This window comes from Chrysochloris asiatica, unplaced genomic scaffold (assembly GCF_000296735.1).
Source record: "Chrysochloris asiatica unplaced genomic scaffold, ChrAsi1.0 scaffold00064, whole genome shotgun sequence".
NCBI classification, from domain to species: domain Eukaryota; kingdom Metazoa; phylum Chordata; class Mammalia; order Afrosoricida; family Chrysochloridae; genus Chrysochloris; species Chrysochloris asiatica.
Window position 1 is genome coordinate 9,396,009 of NW_006408582.1, and position 17,530 is coordinate 9,413,538.

General features: G+C 38.3%; 1 protein-coding gene across 2 annotated transcripts in view; it reads right to left on the minus strand.

Annotated features, from left to right (window-relative positions):
• The window catches only part of PPP2R2A (protein phosphatase 2, regulatory subunit B, alpha), a 100,926-nt gene that overhangs the window by 18,870 nt on the left and 64,526 nt on the right, over positions 1 to 17,530 (minus strand). For both annotated transcript variants that reach the window (XM_006864372.1, XM_006864371.1), the window contains exon 4: positions 3,384 to 3,549. In XM_006864372.1, the coding sequence (XP_006864434.1) occupies positions 3,384 to 3,549 (166 nt within the window). The remainder of the gene's footprint in view (positions 1 to 3,383; positions 3,550 to 17,530) is intronic.

The following is a 17,530-nucleotide window of genomic DNA, read 5'->3' on the forward strand; positions in this document are numbered from 1 at the left end:
ATAGAAATTACAGTACTGTACATACATAAGCTAACACTCAAGTGTTTATTATTTCTACCAAGATGGAGCATATAGGTCATATACACACCGTGCCATTATATGCCTGATAGCACAATCACTTTGCATTTGAAAGATACTTGTGTGCAGAAAGCTGTTTTATTCTCCATTTGCTAAGTCTGAACTCTATTATAAGCTTCTGGGTCTACAGATATTGTCTTAATGGATGTCATGTGTTACATGACTGTATGCCAATAAACACACCCAACTTCACTTACATTTATGAGGGTAAGTCAACAAAGTATTGCTACAGAATAGCAGAAACCTTATTAAGCAAAAGGATCTAAATGTGAAGCCACTGTTTCTTCACATATCCTCTCATATGGGTCTATACACTTCTGAAGGCAGTGCCTCCATTTTTCTAACCCTTCTCCATAGAATTCTGCACTCTTCAATTTACACCATTATCAAAACAGCAATTCTGGCATCCTGTGGTGTTAGGTTCCATCAAGGTGGTTTCAACTCACACCAACCATATGAGCAACAAAACAAATTACTGTGTGGTCCTGCACCATCCTCACCATTGTCATTATGTTTGAGCCCACTGTTGCTGCCAGTGTGTCAGTCTACCTCATTGGGGGTGGGACTGGGGGTGGTGGTGGTATTGCTCTCTTTCGCTGCTCCTCTTCTTTATCAAGCATGATGTCCTTTCTCCAGGGACTGGTCTCTTCTGATAACATATCCAAATTATGAGAGACCAAGTCTTGTCATCCTAACTTCTAAGGAGCATTCTGGCTGTACTTCTTTCAACACAAACTTGTTTGTTCTTCAGGCAGTCCATGGTACTTTTAATATTCTTCTCCAACAACATAATTCAAATGCATCGATTCTTGTGAGCTCTTCCTTATTCACTGTTCAACTTCCACACACATTATGAGGCAACTGAAAATATCATGACCTGGTTCAGATGTATCTTAGTCTTAAATGGATTCCTTTGACCTTTAACACTTTAAACAGGTCTGTTGCAGCAGATGTGCCTAATGTAATATGTCAATTGACCTCTTTGACTGCTGTTTCCGTGAGTGGTGATTATGGATCCAAGCAAAATGAAGTCTTTGGACAACATCAATCTTGGCAAAACACTTGGCATCCCAGAGGGACCTTAACAGTGTTTCTTTGAATTTTGGAAATATGTAGGATTCTGAAAGGACAAGATCAGGGCTGTAGGATGGATAAGACAAGATGTCCTAATGAAGCTTTTTTAGGGGTACTAAGATTTTCAAAACAAAACAAAAAGCCTGGACACAACCTGTACAGCTTTCAATTTTTAAAACTTCTTTAAAATCAGTCCCCATGACTAGGAATCTGCTTCAGAAAAGTCTTGATTTTTCTTGATTACAAATTTTGGAATTCTCAAACTCAGGTGACCAGCAGACTCCTCGGAATCTACTGTTCTGATCCGACTTTTAGTTTTGAAGGCACTCTAATGAGATTAAGACAAGCGTTACTACTGAGACAACTTTTCTGTAGCCACTCACTGACTGCAGAGAAATGTTTAAACATGTTTTGTTTGGAATAAACCTCTGAATGTATGAACTTAACACTAGTAGCAATATTTTTTAGTTTTCCCTTGTATGTGGAATAGGTTTATTTGTTTAAAAATTAACACCTAAAAAAACCCAAACAAAAGACACCTAAGAAGGATGACAATTCTTTCCCTACTCACAGCTGTCTTGTCAATTTATTATATTTAGTAAAGATCCACATAAACAAATCACAATACACTCATCAAATGGCAAAAAATTAGACTGTAGTTTCTGATATTATTACAGGAAGAAAACAGTAAAATAAACAAACATTAAAAAAAACAACCAACCCCAGAAAACAAAAACCACCTTAACCCAAAACAAATCATGACAAACCAGTCTCCCCCCACATGCCCCCCCAAATTATAGGGTTTATTAGGAAAATGAATAGGTTGCAATGCAGGATCAGAAAATGTTCAGGGCACAGTTCTTCCAGTCAGGACAGCTCCTCAGTCACACCCAGAGACTGTTTTAAACAATATATGCTTTAAAAATATTGTGTCTTAAGGGGCATAAAAAATTTCCGTAGTGTAAACACAGGATATGATCAGAGGACAAGCTAGGTAGAAAATAACTCATAGTAACGATAACTTAAGTTCTTACAAGTCATTTTTTTTTTTTTAAAACCTGGAGTTTTGAGCCCATAAAAAAGCATGTGAAAATACTCAAACACTATTAAAAAGCAAGCAAGCAAACAACACTTATATGCAAGATCATGCAAAATAGATATATTTGTGAAGAGAAGACTATCAGAAGATTCTCCTACAAGGTTAAGAACTACTGTCTAAGATGTTTCCAGAATTTCAAGTTGGATTCAGAAGAGGATATGGAATGAGGGATGCCACTGCTGATGTCAGATGGATCTTGGCTGAAAGCAGAGAATACTAGATAGATATTTACACCTGTGCTTTACTGACTACACAAAGGCTTTCGATTGTGTGGATCATGATAAACTATAGACAACACTGCAAAGAATGAGTATTTCGAACTCTTAATTATGCTCATGAGGAACCTGTACATAGACCAAGAGGCAGTTGTTCTAACAGAATAAGGGAACAGCGAATGGTTTAAAATTAGGGAAGATGTGCACCAGGGTTGTATTTTTTCACCATACTTATTCAATCTATATGCTGAGCAAAAATCTGAGATGCTGGGTTATATGAAGAAAAACATGGCATCAGGATTGTAGGAACACTCATTAGCAACCTGTGATATGCAGATGATACAACCTTGCTTGCTGAAAGTGAAGAGACTTAAGAAATACTTTAAAAAATACTTACTGATGAAGATCAAAGACCACAGCCTTCAGTATGGGTTGCATCTCAACGTAAAGAAAACAAAAATCCTTACCACTGGACCAATAACATCCACATAAATGGAGAAAAGACTGAAATTGACAAAGCTTTCATTTTGCTCAGTATTTTGAAGGCAGAAGAGTCAAAAAGATGGGTGAGTGGAAACGGGGCACTCAGAGATGAACTGGGGAAAGTGCTGTTACATTGAGGGCTTGTAAATAATGTCACAAAGCACAATGTGTATAAACTGCTGAATGGAAGGCTGATTTGCATTGTATATTTTCAGCCACACCACACACTTGTCTGTGTAACTGAAGCCACTACATAATTTCAGAACTGAAACAGAATCAAAAGGTAATGTGCCAAGAGGAATTTACATTCTGCAGGACAGTATTCCCAAAAGATCTCTTAACAAATACACATTTTTGAAAGTGAAGAATATCACCTACAGGATAAATATTCAGAGTGGGCACATGAAAATTCTTCACAAAGATATTATACTTACCATTGGTAGACAATAAAAACTGAGCAGCATTTTTCTGGGGCAACCACCTAATTTTGTTGATCTTTTCTTCTATTTCTAAACTTTTCAAGTAGTCAAACTCTGGTTCATGGCTCTGGAAGGTGCTGTAAACATTATATTCTCCTCTGCTATGAGACTGGATTTTGTTCTAAAATGGAAACAAAAATTTGGACCATTGTTGAGAACTACTTCAAACCAATCACACATATAATCAATTACAACATCTTGTGAATTCTAACTGATCCATGAGGTATACTGTATGTATAATCAAGATTTTTATTTAGTAGTCTTCAAGGAATAAGCAAGAAAGCTTAAAAAAACAAACAACCTCCCCAAACCCAATTTAGAAAGAAAAGGTAAAGCTAAGTGAAATCTAATAATTTAAGCTCAATCTAGTACGAAAATACATCCCCCCCAAATGCGAAAAACTTCTCTGAAATAGCAGTGACTAAGGCATACCTCTTTTTTCTACCCTCTTCAGGATTAATTCCCAATCTGTAATTAAGATAATCTATTCTTTTTCTTTCCCAATGTCTGTTTTGTTGGGGCCTCTGGTGTGGAACTGCAGGATAAATGCACTGGACCCCAAGGTTGGTATGAACTGCAAGGTCAGCAGTTCAAACTTGCCAGCCGTTCCTTGGAAACTCTCTACAGGGTTTGCTATGATTTGGAACCAACTCCACTGCACTTAACAACAACCTTGTCTGCTTTAGGTCATTTCTTTGGTAAAATTTAAGAGAAGGGCTCTGGTAAAGGAATGACCTCATCAAGTCCTCTTATTATTATTATTACTTTTTTAAAAATCTCATTCCATAACATTGTTATAGAACTCCGTTATTGATTAAGTTCATATTCAGCATTATCCAGCACCATTCTAAATACCTCGCCCCTACCAACTGTTGATCTGCCCTTATGAGATTAGCATGCACTGGTGATTGGTTTCATTTAGTATCAGTCTAAGAAAATACAGTCTAAATAATCAGACAGACTTGTGAACCAACTATACTCAGAATTTTATCTTTTAGCCTACTGTTGTGTGCTGTTGAATAGCTTCTGAACATAGTGACCATGTATAGGGTTTCCAAGAAGCAGCTGCTGAGTTTGAACCGTCGACCTTGAGGTTCAAATCGACTTTGCAATCCAGTGCATTAACCCACCAGGACTCACTCAATCAAGCACCACACCAGGACGCCTACTATCACACCATTAAAAACCTATCAAGATCATTAAATTGCTATTTCAAAGAACTTACATGAATTGTACTGGTAAGTCAAGTAAAATTATAAAATGAAAATTGTTAGTACTTATCAGATAATAAGAATAATCATTAATCTCCATATAAAAAAGAGGCCTGGTAGTACAGTCGTTAAGCATTCAGCTTCACCAGAAGGTGAACGGTTTGAACTCACTAGTCAGTCTGTTGGGAGAACGATGTGGCAGTCTGCTCAAGTAAAGATTCAGAGGCTTAGAAACCCTAAGGCGCAGCAGTTTTACTGTTCTACAAGGCTTGTTGCTAGGGGTCTGAACTGACTCCACAACAATGGGTCTGGTTTGGTTTGCACTTAAAAGGCAACCTTATGAAATTATCATCTTGAAAATGTATGTTTTGGGATTTTCCACCCTTGTACCTTAATTAAACAGATTGATCATTCATTGATGCTTACACTTGAATCCTCTGAAAGTTATTATTAGTGAGTGGGTTTGCCCATGTCAAGAATCCAGAGTATAACAATCTATACTGGGGACAACCCACTTTCAGTGCCATTTAACTTATACTGACACATAAATGACCCTATGGGACAGAGTACACTTGTTGCATAGTGTTTCCAAGATTGTACATCTTTACAGGAACAGACAGCCGCATCTTTCCTCTGTAGAGCAGCTTGGCGGGTTTGAGCCACAGACCCTGCAGTTAGCACCTTAAACACTGAAGACTTGTTACGTGCTGTCAAGTCTGTTCTGACTTAGAGTAACAACCCCATATAGGGTTTTCCAGGGAGTGGCTGGTGAATTTGAACTGCTGACTTTACAATTCGCAATCCAGTGCTTACCCTACAGTGCCATACCAGGACTAAACACTGGAAATAGGAAAGGGTAAAAAACACACACAGAACCTTGGTCTCATTATCACTTTCTCATCTCAAATGAGATAACCTAATCCATTACACATAAACACTGTGCTATCACTCAGAAGAGCTCACATAAATCTACCTAAAATGACTTACCCAGTATCAAAGGTTTCTTTCTTTCTTTTTTTTTTTATGTTTGATTGTGAATTGTGTAATAGTCAAAGGTTTCTTTTTAAACCACATCCAAAACTAAACTCATTGCAGGGAGCCAATTCATGGTGACCACATGTGTTAAAAAGTAGAAGTGCTCCATAAAGTTGCTCAGCTATAATCTTTATGGACGCAGACAGCCAGGTCTTCCTTCGGTGGTGCTGCTGAGTGGATCTGAGCTACAATCTTTGGGTCAGTAGTTGAATGCAATCTCTTTTTGTGCCATTGACGGACCTTATTATTTATCATTATGCATTCACAAAAAAACCAACAAACAAAAAAAAGGATAAGATTTACAAAAACAATAAAAAGCTTAATATAGACGCCTTTTAAAGTTTTGTTTTTTAATTTAATGCTCAACCAAGAGACTATGGTATTATCCTCTTACCCACACAGATCTAGTTGCGTGAAATTTTTTGTTAATAAAATAAATTTAAGAGTTTTATTCTTAGCACCTAAGAGCAGCTGGAATACAACAGATGCCATTTCTGCTGCTGTGCATGTTATTAAGTAGGTTCTGGTCTGTACCCGGTTTCCGAGGCTGTAAATCTTTATGGGAGCAGAAAGCCTATCCTTCTCCTGTGGATCGGCTGGTGGATTCGAACTGCTGACCTTGTGGTTATCAGCCCAAAAAAATGTAACCCACTATGCAACCAAAGGTCCTTGTAATATAGTTGTTGTTGTTAAGTGCTATTGAGTCGGTTTAAACTCATAGTGACCAATAAATATTTTCCAAATGAACAAAATCAACAAGCAAAAAAGGTGGTGTTCATGTGACAGATTTGAAATAACCTGATAATGGGAGTAGTGTGCAGAAATCAGAAGAAATGGGTAGATGTATACATGGTAACATAGAAGAATCCTGAAAATATCTTAGTAGAAAAAATAGGCCCCTCCCCCACCAAAAAAAAAAAGGACACACAGCACTCTTTAGAAGCATTAAAAAACAGTATACAAAACTAAACTTTGGCTTAGTAGTAGATTTCTGCCTTTCATGAGGAAGACCAGGGTTTGATCCGTGGCCACGCACCTCATGCTCAGTCAACACTACCTTGTGTATAGTTCTATGATGCTGAATAGATTTCTGTGGAATATCCAGAGTAGGAAGAAAGGCTGAAAATCTGTTTCTAGAAAACTGCCATTGCTACAGAGAACAATGGTCTGATTCCATTGGTGTACCCATGAGTTGGGGGCGGACTCAAAGACAGTTAACAACATAATATGTACAACAAAGTCATTAAGACAATGTGATACTGAAAAGGAAACAGAAAAGAAACGTCAGAAATAAGCCCGACTTATGACAAATTGGCTGTTCTCAGCAACAAAGACAGTCTTTTCACCAAATAGTGTTAGGTCAATTTGCTATTTGTATGAAGTAAGACAAAGCTTAACTCCTACACCTCAAATCATATATGTAAACTGATTCCAGGTGAAATCAGAAATATAAATATGAAATGTACAATAACTAGGTTCTAGGACAACTCTTAAGAAGACCCCCAACGAGAAGGATTGGCCAAGTGGCAGCATTGATAGACTCAAGTGTGGCAACAGTAGTGAGGTTGGCCCAGGATCGGGCAGTGTTTTGTTCTGCTGTGCATAAGGTCACTATGGGTTGGTACTGACTTGATGGCACCTAACAACAACAAGACAACTCTGGTGTGGCACTGTGGGTTAATGCTATTAGACTACAAGGTCGGCGGTTTAAGCTCACCAGCTGCTCCTTGGAAACCTTATACAGGGTTGCTGAGTAGGAACTGACTTGTCGGTAATTAACAACAACAACAACAACAACAACAACAACAACAACAACAACAACAGGACAACTCTAAGTTGCTCTGGTAGCATAGTGGGTTATGAGTTGGGCTTCTAACAGCAAGATCAGCAGTTCAAATCTACTAGTCACACCACAAGAGAAAGATGAGGCTTTCTGCTCCTGTAAAGATTTACAGCTTCAGTAACCCTACACAGGGTTGCTAAAAGACAGAACCAACTCCACGGCACATAATCACCACCACCAGGATAGCTCTGGTGTGATACTGTAGGATAAACACTAGATTACAAACCACAAGGTTGGCAGTTCAAACTCACCAGCCACTCCTTGAAAAACATGGTTTTTATGAGTCAGAAACTACTTGTTGTTATGTGCTGTGGAGTTGGTTTCCACTCATAGCGATCCTGTACAGGGTTTCTGAGGCTGTAAATCTTTACGGGAGCAGAAAGCCTCATCTTTCTCCCATGGAACAGCTGGTAGTTTCAAACTTCTGACCTTGGGGTTCGCAGCCCAATTCGTAACCACTACGCTACCAGAAACAACTAGATGGCACTAAACAACTTTCTGCAATGATGAGAACCGTTTATACATGTGCTATTCAATATGGCAGATGGTCGTTGGTCACGTGCAGTTAACTGAGCATCAGAGACATGGCTACTGCAATGGACAGCACAGTTCTAAACTTAACAGGAATACTCTCCTGGACTTTGAGGCAGAGAGATCTATTTCTTACATAATAGGATAGTAAAAGTAGCTAACTCTAAAGTAAACATTGATAAATTCTGATTGCATTAATATCAATAACCTCAATATCAAAACATATCATTCAAAATACGAAAACTCAAGTCACAGAAAGGAAGCTACTTCCACAACCGTAACTGAAAAAGGGTTCCTATTTACAAAGTGTGAAGAAAATCTACTTATCAATAAGACAATGTGATGAACAGTTCACTAATTATCCTACAGTGCCATACCAGAACCCCATGAAATACTATGTTCGAGTCAGTTTGGACTCACAGCAACCCTATATGGGTTTCCAATGAGTGGCTAGTGGGTTTGAACCGCCAACTTTGCAGTTCAAGTTGACCTTGTGTGGTTCAGTGCTTATCCTACAGCACCAAACAAGTACTTCATGAAATACTATAGAGCCATTTAAATTGATACTGCAGATAAATTTAATAGTTCATAACCATTTTAATCTATCTGCAATGAATGCTCCGTTACTATTTTCAGTGTTCCCAAGTGGGGATACCAAGCCCATTAATCTACATTATGCCATTTAGAGGCAACACAAGCTAAACTACTAATGGCCTGGAATTCTAGGAGCCAACTTTTCATATTTTATAAGTGTGGCAAAGAGTCTCTTTCTGACCAGTAGCCCAGTCTTGGTAGTGGTAGCTGGGCACCATCTAGTGCTTCAGAGCAGAGGGGTAGAGACTGATGTTCACATGTTCCGTTAAGTTCACTGGATGAACTGATTCCAAGCATCTTCAATTTTCATCAGTCTTCTTTTTTCCACATATGGAGATCAATAGTTGCACTTCAGATGGTCACTTTAAAGATGCTACTCACCAAAGTAGGACGTAGAACATTGTCTTTGTGGACTACCCTATCCCCAGAGACTATGGTCCTTAGTCCCCAGGCCCAGCAACTTATTGCTTTAAGAAGTTTGATAATATCTAACATGTTTTCATTTTATTCGCTGCATGTTCTACACCACATTCATTGGTGTGTTTGCAGCAAAGGTAAATACCCCATGTACGATGAATATCCTCTTTCAAATCCTTTAATATTTGTGGGCATACTCTCACTCTTCCTCTCATACCTGTTCAGCCTGTATATCTGTCCATGCATCTCCATGCAGAACAGTTGTTACAAGGTTGTGTATATAGCACTATTTATTTCTATTCCCTTTAGCCCTGGCACACCTTCTCATGTCTTTACTTGTCTTCTTCATTCCTCTGCCATTCTCCCTTTTCTTGTATACTGCCCTCCCCATAATCCGAATTAAAATTCTATTCTAACAACCAGAGCCTCCAAATTAGGGATCCTGCAACTACTATTCTGATCAAATATTTACCTTGGAATGCTACAAAGAGCCAAGGGAGAGAGAACCCCATTTCAATAAATTACAAAATCTGTCTATATGACTCAAACACAACATGAAACATACAAGATAGAAAAGACAATAGAGTCTAGTAACCATGAAAAGAGGAGCAAAAAAGACAAATGGCATGCAGTCTAGAAACAACTGTATAGAAGTATACACTGATAAAAGAGGAGGCAGGTTTTCAATAAAGTTGTAACAACTTGCCTGGTTAGTTGGGGAAGTGCAAGAGGAGATCACATGACTTAGAACAATACATTTCAACAAGACAATTAGAAACAAAATATGGGTGAATGTTTAAATAATTTGAGAGCAGGAAATCAACAAGGAAAGCAAAAAAGTAAACTGAAAAACACACTAACACATGGAAGAGCTAATGCCTTTTATAATGCATGACCTCTAAAAATCAACAGCAGGTGAACAAACTGGATACAGGACAAAAGCATCCCAATACTGCAAGTATTTAATTATTGCCAAACCATGATAAAACTAAAATTCAATGATATATTGTTTTTCAATTATCAATTTGATTTTTGTTTTTTGTTTATCAATTTTTAAGTTTCCTTTCTCTATTTAGAAAAGCAAAACAAAAACACTTGAAGGGAAATGGAAAATCTCAAAATTTCTTCTTTGAAGGATAGAAACTGGAAAGTTGTTCTGAAGGAATGTGGTGATAAACAAAACAAAACTTTAAAAACATTACATACTCTCTTGATCCAGGAAGATTCTAAGGAAATAACAGATACTCAGAAGATACAACTACAAGAAAGCTTACAGTGTTTATAGCCAAAAGAACAGGAGATATAGACTGAATAAAGTTCAGCACATCACTATAATAGAGTATCAGCAGATGATTAAAGATGAAAAAGTATTTACTATTAGTATGTGAATGGAAAAAATACAATCCTTAACATATAATCTTATTTTTAAAGATACATCTCTGACATACATCAAAAGTTCATGTTCATGTTTGGTGGGATTATAACTCCCTCCATGAGGTACCTTCAAAGTTTGTGGAAAAATTCCATCACTTTTTATTTCCACCTTTCCACAAACTTTCTGATGTGCCCTTGTAGTTCTTAAATTGTCTACAATGAGTGTGATGAGCTTTAGTTAGGAAGAAAGTAATTACCAATGACAAAAAAAAACACCCCACAATGAAGTATTTTATATGTTGTTGTTGTTAAGCACGTGTGAGCTGGTTCCAACTCATAGTGATCCTGTATAGGGTTTGCAAGGATCGGGTGGTTGAAATACAGTTCAAACTGACTTTGTGGTCCCAGTGATCATCCTATAGCACCACACAGGGGCAAGAACATATATTTGGTGTTTTGTTGGAAAATTTTCACTAGGGATTAATACAAGGAAACTTCAAAAAGTACATGGAAACGTGGTTAAGAAGATAATGAACTTCTGAAGCCCCCTTTAGAAAAGAAAACAAAAACAAAAATCAAATCCATGGATCTTGATCGATCGTGACCCTAAGGGACAGAGCAGAACTGTCCCAGAAGGTTACCAAGTTCTCAATCTTTATGGGAGCAGATCGCCACATTTTTCTCCCACAGAACAGCTGGTAGGTTTGAACCAATGAATTTTAGGTTAGCAGCCAAATGCTTCTAACTTATGTGCCACTAGGACCCTCTGAAAAGAAACAACTAGAATTTGTAGCCAACTGAGATAAGTGATAAAAATAAATTTAGTCAAAAACATCTTTTAAATGTTTAACTTCTGATCTGTAAAACAAAAAAAGAGTATTTAGGATTTACTCGACTACACAGACCTTCTACAGCAAAGGTCTGAGAGACCTAATGAAATGGACAGATGAGAAGTGGACTGGGTGCTTGCTGGGAGACAAACTGAGCAAGGGTGGCAAGAGAGGGAAATGGAATTGTGAATGGCCACCCACATGCAGTGTGACCATCTGGAATTTTTGTGAGTAGCTCTGACAACAGAGGTGGCCTGACAGAGATGAGTCACACAGGGGACAGGAAAGGAGACAGCAGCAGTGTCCATATAGCTCAGCCACAACCACAGCCTCTGCAGTGCCACCTACTGGGCAAGAGCCAATACCAGCTCCTATACTACCTGATGTGGAGCTGTGAGCTAACGTGTTAGACTGCAAAGTCAGTTTGAGTCACAAGGTTGGTGATTCAAGCTCACCAGCTGCTCCTCGGAAGCCCTACATAGGATCGCTTGGGTCAAAATGACTCAGTGGCACTGAACAACAACATACTACCCGATCAATGATAGAAGCACCTAACACCAGCCAAAGCCACCATAAACTCAGGCGCACAAATGTTGACTAGAAAAGAGAACATATACTTCCATTCTGTAACTACACTCACAGGAGACAGCTGGTGAGAGCCTAAGAACTCAACATCCAATCATCAATTAAATAGAAATATGAAACTACCACTCTGCCCAGGAGTCAAATAGACAATTTTAGGTTTCTCACAGAAAAGAAAAAGAATGACTCAAATAAATGACCAAGATGATGCAGAGCCAGAAAATACCTTGAAGAAGAATAAGAAAAGGTAATGGAACTAGCTGAAAAAGAATCAGAAAAAAATAAGTGACAGAAAGATTGTAAAGGTAGAAGTTTTGTAACAAAAACTGGGGAGCAGTTAATCTTATAGTCCAGAAAAAGAGGACCCTAGGACCATCAAGGGAGAAGAGCACAAGTGGAATGTGAGATCCTATCCAGAGAAGCAGGGACACTAGAGATGGAGGCAGAGATGATGACATGGAGGCAGAGATGATGACATGGAGAAAGGGAGCAGCTGAGGACTGTAGATTCATGAAAAGAGAGTGACTAAGAACTGGTGGCCAGGTGGCAGACTTGCAGAATGTGCCCTTTGGTGGTGTAAATTATTATATATGCCTAGATGTTAAAAAAAAAAAAAAAAGAGCTAAGATGAACAGAGAGAAATACTGTTAACTGATGGTACATGGAGGGGATTATAACGATTGTAATGAAACAAAGTTTGATTTATTGAATGTAGAACTGATGATCTATCTTCCCTGTAAACTTTCTCTCAATTCACAAAAACTTAAAAACAAACAGACAAAATAAATGTAAAGTATGAAACAATACAAAATTTGCGATTAGACATCCAGAAGAATTTGAAACAGTTATGCAGGACACCACAGAGAGGAATAAAACTTATGGGTGATTACAATTCTGGAACAAGAAAAGACGACAAAAAGCATAGAAAACTTGGTCAAAGAGTTGTGTGAAGAAAACTTCCCTAATATGAACGATGAAACAATAAGCATATAAGCAGCTGACCTATCTATCCCCCAACAGGATTTGATTCCAGAGAAAAATCACAAATACGACACATAATCAAACTTTCCAAAACCAAAGATGAAGAAAAAATCCTGAGAAGTTCAGGAAAAACAAAAAGTTACCTAACAAAGGAGAACAAGTATGACTAAGCTCTGATTTCTCAGCAGAAAGCCTGTAGGCAGGAAGGTAATGGGATGACATACACAGAACTGTGAAAGACAAAGATTGCTAAGCAAGAATCATATGCTCAGCTGCCCCTCAAATATGGCAGTGAAATTAGCCCATTTCTAGATAACAGATGTTAAAGGAATTTGTAACAACCAGACCAAATTTATAAAAAATACTAAAGGATATTCTCTGGACTGAGAACCAACAACAGCAGACAACAACCTGATATTAGCATATGTGATACCACCCAAAACTCAATCAGGTATGTTGTTCTGTGCCATCCAGTTGGTTTTGTCTTACAGTGACTTTTTTATAGGGCTTATGAAGAGCAGTTGCTAGGTTTGAACCATTAATCTTGTGGTTTGCAGTCTGGTGCTTACCCTATATCGTCATACCAGGAATCCAGATATAGAAGTATTTACAGAAAAATAAACGTACAAGATTCAAAACATGGAACCAGAATTATAATGAAGTAGACTACAAAGCAAAAAGGAACAGTGTAGATGTACAATTTCCAAATGCTGAGGAAGTCAAGTAGATTTCAAGATAAAATAGACTTGTTTTAAACAGGGGGAAAAAATAAATGACAGGGTAACCTGAAAGAACATTAACATTCCTTCACATCAAACACAAAAAAGGAAAATATAATATTTTAGTAAACATTAACACAACTGAAATGAAAATGAATAGAACCCAAACAAACTCAGCACAGAAAATTACGTGCAACAAAGAAACCAGCAGCACCATAAAAACACAGCAATCTTTTCATAACTATTGGTAACTGCACTGAATGTAAATGGATTAAATGTACCAGTCAAGACACAGAGTAGCAGAATAGGATCCTTTAATATGCTGCCTGCAAGAGACACATCAAAAAGATGGATACAGCCTAAATGCCCACTAACAGAAGAATGGTTAAACAAACCTTGGTATGTACACACAATAGAATAGCAACTTTGATGAAAATGCCAAACACCTCACAACACAGAAGAACCTGGAGGACATTGTGCTGAGTGAAATTAAACAATTACAAAAGGACAAAATAATGATGAGATCGACTGCTATAAAATGAACAGGGTTTTGTTTTTTTAAACTTTTTATTGTAAATTGAGGGAAGGTTTATAGTTTACAAACAAGTTCATCAATTTCCCATTCAACAAATAATACACTGTTTCATCTCAATGATTGCAATGCCCTCCATGGAATAATAGTCATTCTGCTTCTTCCACATGGCTCCTATTTCCATTCTGCCCACCTTCCTATTTGGAGTCCTGATGTGGCGCTGTCGGTTATTGCGCTGGACTGCAGAGTCGGTTTGAACCACAAAGTAGGTGGTTCAAGCTCACAAGTCGCTCCTTGGAAACCCCATATAGGGTCACAGGAAACCCTATATGGGTCAGAACAGATTCAATGACAACACCACCACCTTCCTATCTCTTTTCACCTTTGTCCTTAGATAGATGTTACCCTTTGATTTTGAATGACTATTCCGTTATTCACAGTGTGCAAACCTTACTAGTGTTGCTGTTCCCTCTATGTACTACTGCTTGGCTGAAAGTTGGGTGAGTTCCAACCCAGACCTGAAGGTGGTTCAGAGTCACAGTCTCAGGTTCTGACCAGGAAGCCCTGTGTCTTTTTATTAGTAATTGTTTCATTCCACACATTCTCCTGCTCTATCTAAGACCCTCTAATGTGATTAAAAACAGGTTTTCTTGATAAAAGAAACATTCTATTATAGTTATGGGGAGTACGGTGGCTCCATAAAATAAAGCACTGGACTGCAAATCACAAAGCTCGCCAGCAGCTACAAGGGAGAAAGATGAGGCTTTTTGCTCCTGCAAATATGTAAGCCCTCAGTAGGCACTCTAGAGGGTCACTATGAGTTGGAACTGACTCAATGGTACTTAACAATAGGGAGAGAGGGAAATTATTAACTGGCTAGAGGAGACAGGCAGGCAATATACAAGTGGGAAGTTGGCAGAGGTAAAGATGAAGGTAGTGGGAAACATAGGGAGGAATGCAAGTAAAAGTGAACAGAGGTTCTCTGACAGTACATAGGGGACTACATTCATTATAATGAAGCAAAGAATATTTGCTGAAGGTAAAACCGATGATCTGCTCTGTAAACCTTCATTCAATTGACAATAAAAAGTTAAAGACAAACAAAAAGAACGGAATCCTATCTCGTTCAATAGGCAGCGATCAGGAAAGATAGCTTTGCTCTAGTACTTCTGGTAAGGAAAATATCCTGTGGAGATGACTGGTTGGTGCAAATGGTTAAAGCACCCATAGCTAACCAAAAGGTTGGAAGTTCACATGTATCCATAGACACTTCAGAACATAGGCCTGCCAACTGACTCAGGGGGGAAAAAAATCAGCAACTGATAGATAGCCCTATAGGGCACAGTTCTATTTTGACACACAGGGGATTGTCATGAATTGGCACTCACACAATGGCAATTTTTTTAATGAGGTAAAACTCATCCAAAGATTACTAGATAATTAAGTACCTGTTAAGTAGTTTCAACCCATAGCAATCCTATGTAAAACAGAAAGAAACACTGTCCAACCCTGCCCACACTCCCTAATTGTTGCTACATTTGAGTCTATTATTGTGGCTACTGTGCCATGTCAATTCATCTCCTTTAAGTTCTATTATTATTATTATTATTATTTTTTTTTTGCTGACCATTTACTTTACCAAATATCTTCCAAGGACTGGTTCCCTTCTAACAATACGACCTAAGTATATGGGAGTCCTGGTGTGGCGCTGTGCGTTAATGTGCCAGACTGCAAAGCCGTTTGAACTGCAAGGTCGGCGCTTCAAGCTCACCAGTTGCTCCTCGGAAACCCTATACAGGGTCGCTATGGGTCGGAACCGACTCGACGGCACTTCACATCAACAACAATATGAGATGAAGTCTAGAAAGTATTCTGGCTGTACTTTATCCAACACAGATTTGCTCACTCTTCTGACAATGGATGGTGTGCTCATTCTTTGCCAACACCGTAATTCAAAGGCATTAATTCTTCAGTCTTCCTCACTCATTATCCAAATTTCTGCCTACATGTGAAGTAACTGAAAATACCATAAGGGCCCAGGGGTACCTTGGTCCTCAATGTGCCATCTTTGCTTTTTAACACTTTAAAGAGATGTTTTGAAGCAAATTTGCCCAATGCAGTATGTCATTTGATTTGTTGTTGTCTGCTGCTTTCACAGGTGTTGAGTGTGGATCCAAGAAAAATGAAATCCTTTTTCAATCTTTCTTGTGATGCTGCTTATTGGTCCAGTTGTGAGGATTATGCTTTATTTCATGTTGATACAATCTACACTGAAGACTACAGTATTTGATGTTTACCAGTAAGTGCTTCAAGTCCCCTTCACTTTCTGTAAGCAAGGTAGGTACGTCATCTGCATACTACAGGTTGTTAATGAGTCTTCCTCTAATCCTGAGGCTGTGTATTCTTCATATAGTCCACTTTCTCAGATGATATCCTCTTAGATGTATTACAATAAAATAGAGGTTTAAATAAGAGATGGCTAAACAGATTCATGAAGAAAACTACATGAATACTAGAGCCCACATCTTTCAACTCTCCATCCAAACTAATACCCACTGGATAAAAATATTTTTTCTGTTAATACTATTTTAAAAGACGAGAATTAAGCGCTTTCCTCCTTGTTGTTAAGTGCCACTAAGTCGGTTTCAACTCATTTTGTTGCTGTTGTTTGGTGCCACTAAGTTGGTATCGACTCAAAGTGACTCTTATCACAATAGAATGAAACACTGCCTGGTCTGTGCCAATCTCACAGTCGTTGCTACATTTGAGCCCATCTCTGTTACCATTGTGCCAATCCATCTTGTTGGGGGGTCTTCCTCTTTTTCCCTGACCCTCCAGTTTACCAAACATGATATCGTTCTCTAAGACGTGGTCCCTCCTAACAATATGTCCGAAGTATGAGAGACCAAGTCTGGCCATCTTGATTTCCAGGTAGCATTCTAGTTGTACTTCTTCTAACACAGATTGGTTTGTTCTTTTGGCCGTCCATGACCCCTTGAACATCTCCTCCAACACCGTATCTCAAATTCATCAATTTTGTTACAATCTTCCTTATCCATCACTGTCCAATTTTTGCATGCATATGAGGTTACTGAAAATATGGCTTGGGTTAGGTGCACCTTAGTTTTCAAACTGACAACTTTGCTCTAAATGACTGCTGGCTTTTAAAAAAAAGCCTTGGTGGGGTCACCAATAGTTCAAACCAATCAGTGGCTTTCTGCTCCTGCAAAATTTTACAGTCTTGGAAATTCTATGGAGCTATTATCATAATCGGTTATTATGATCCTAAATCATAATTGCTGATCCACTGGCAGTGGGTTAAGTGTTTGGTTTCTAAATTTTGATTGGGGAATATATGGGACAGGTAACATGAGGATACTGATCAGACAAGACAACAGGAAAGAGACCTACCACTTCTGAAGAGTAAAAGAAGTGAGACAGAAACTAGAGATT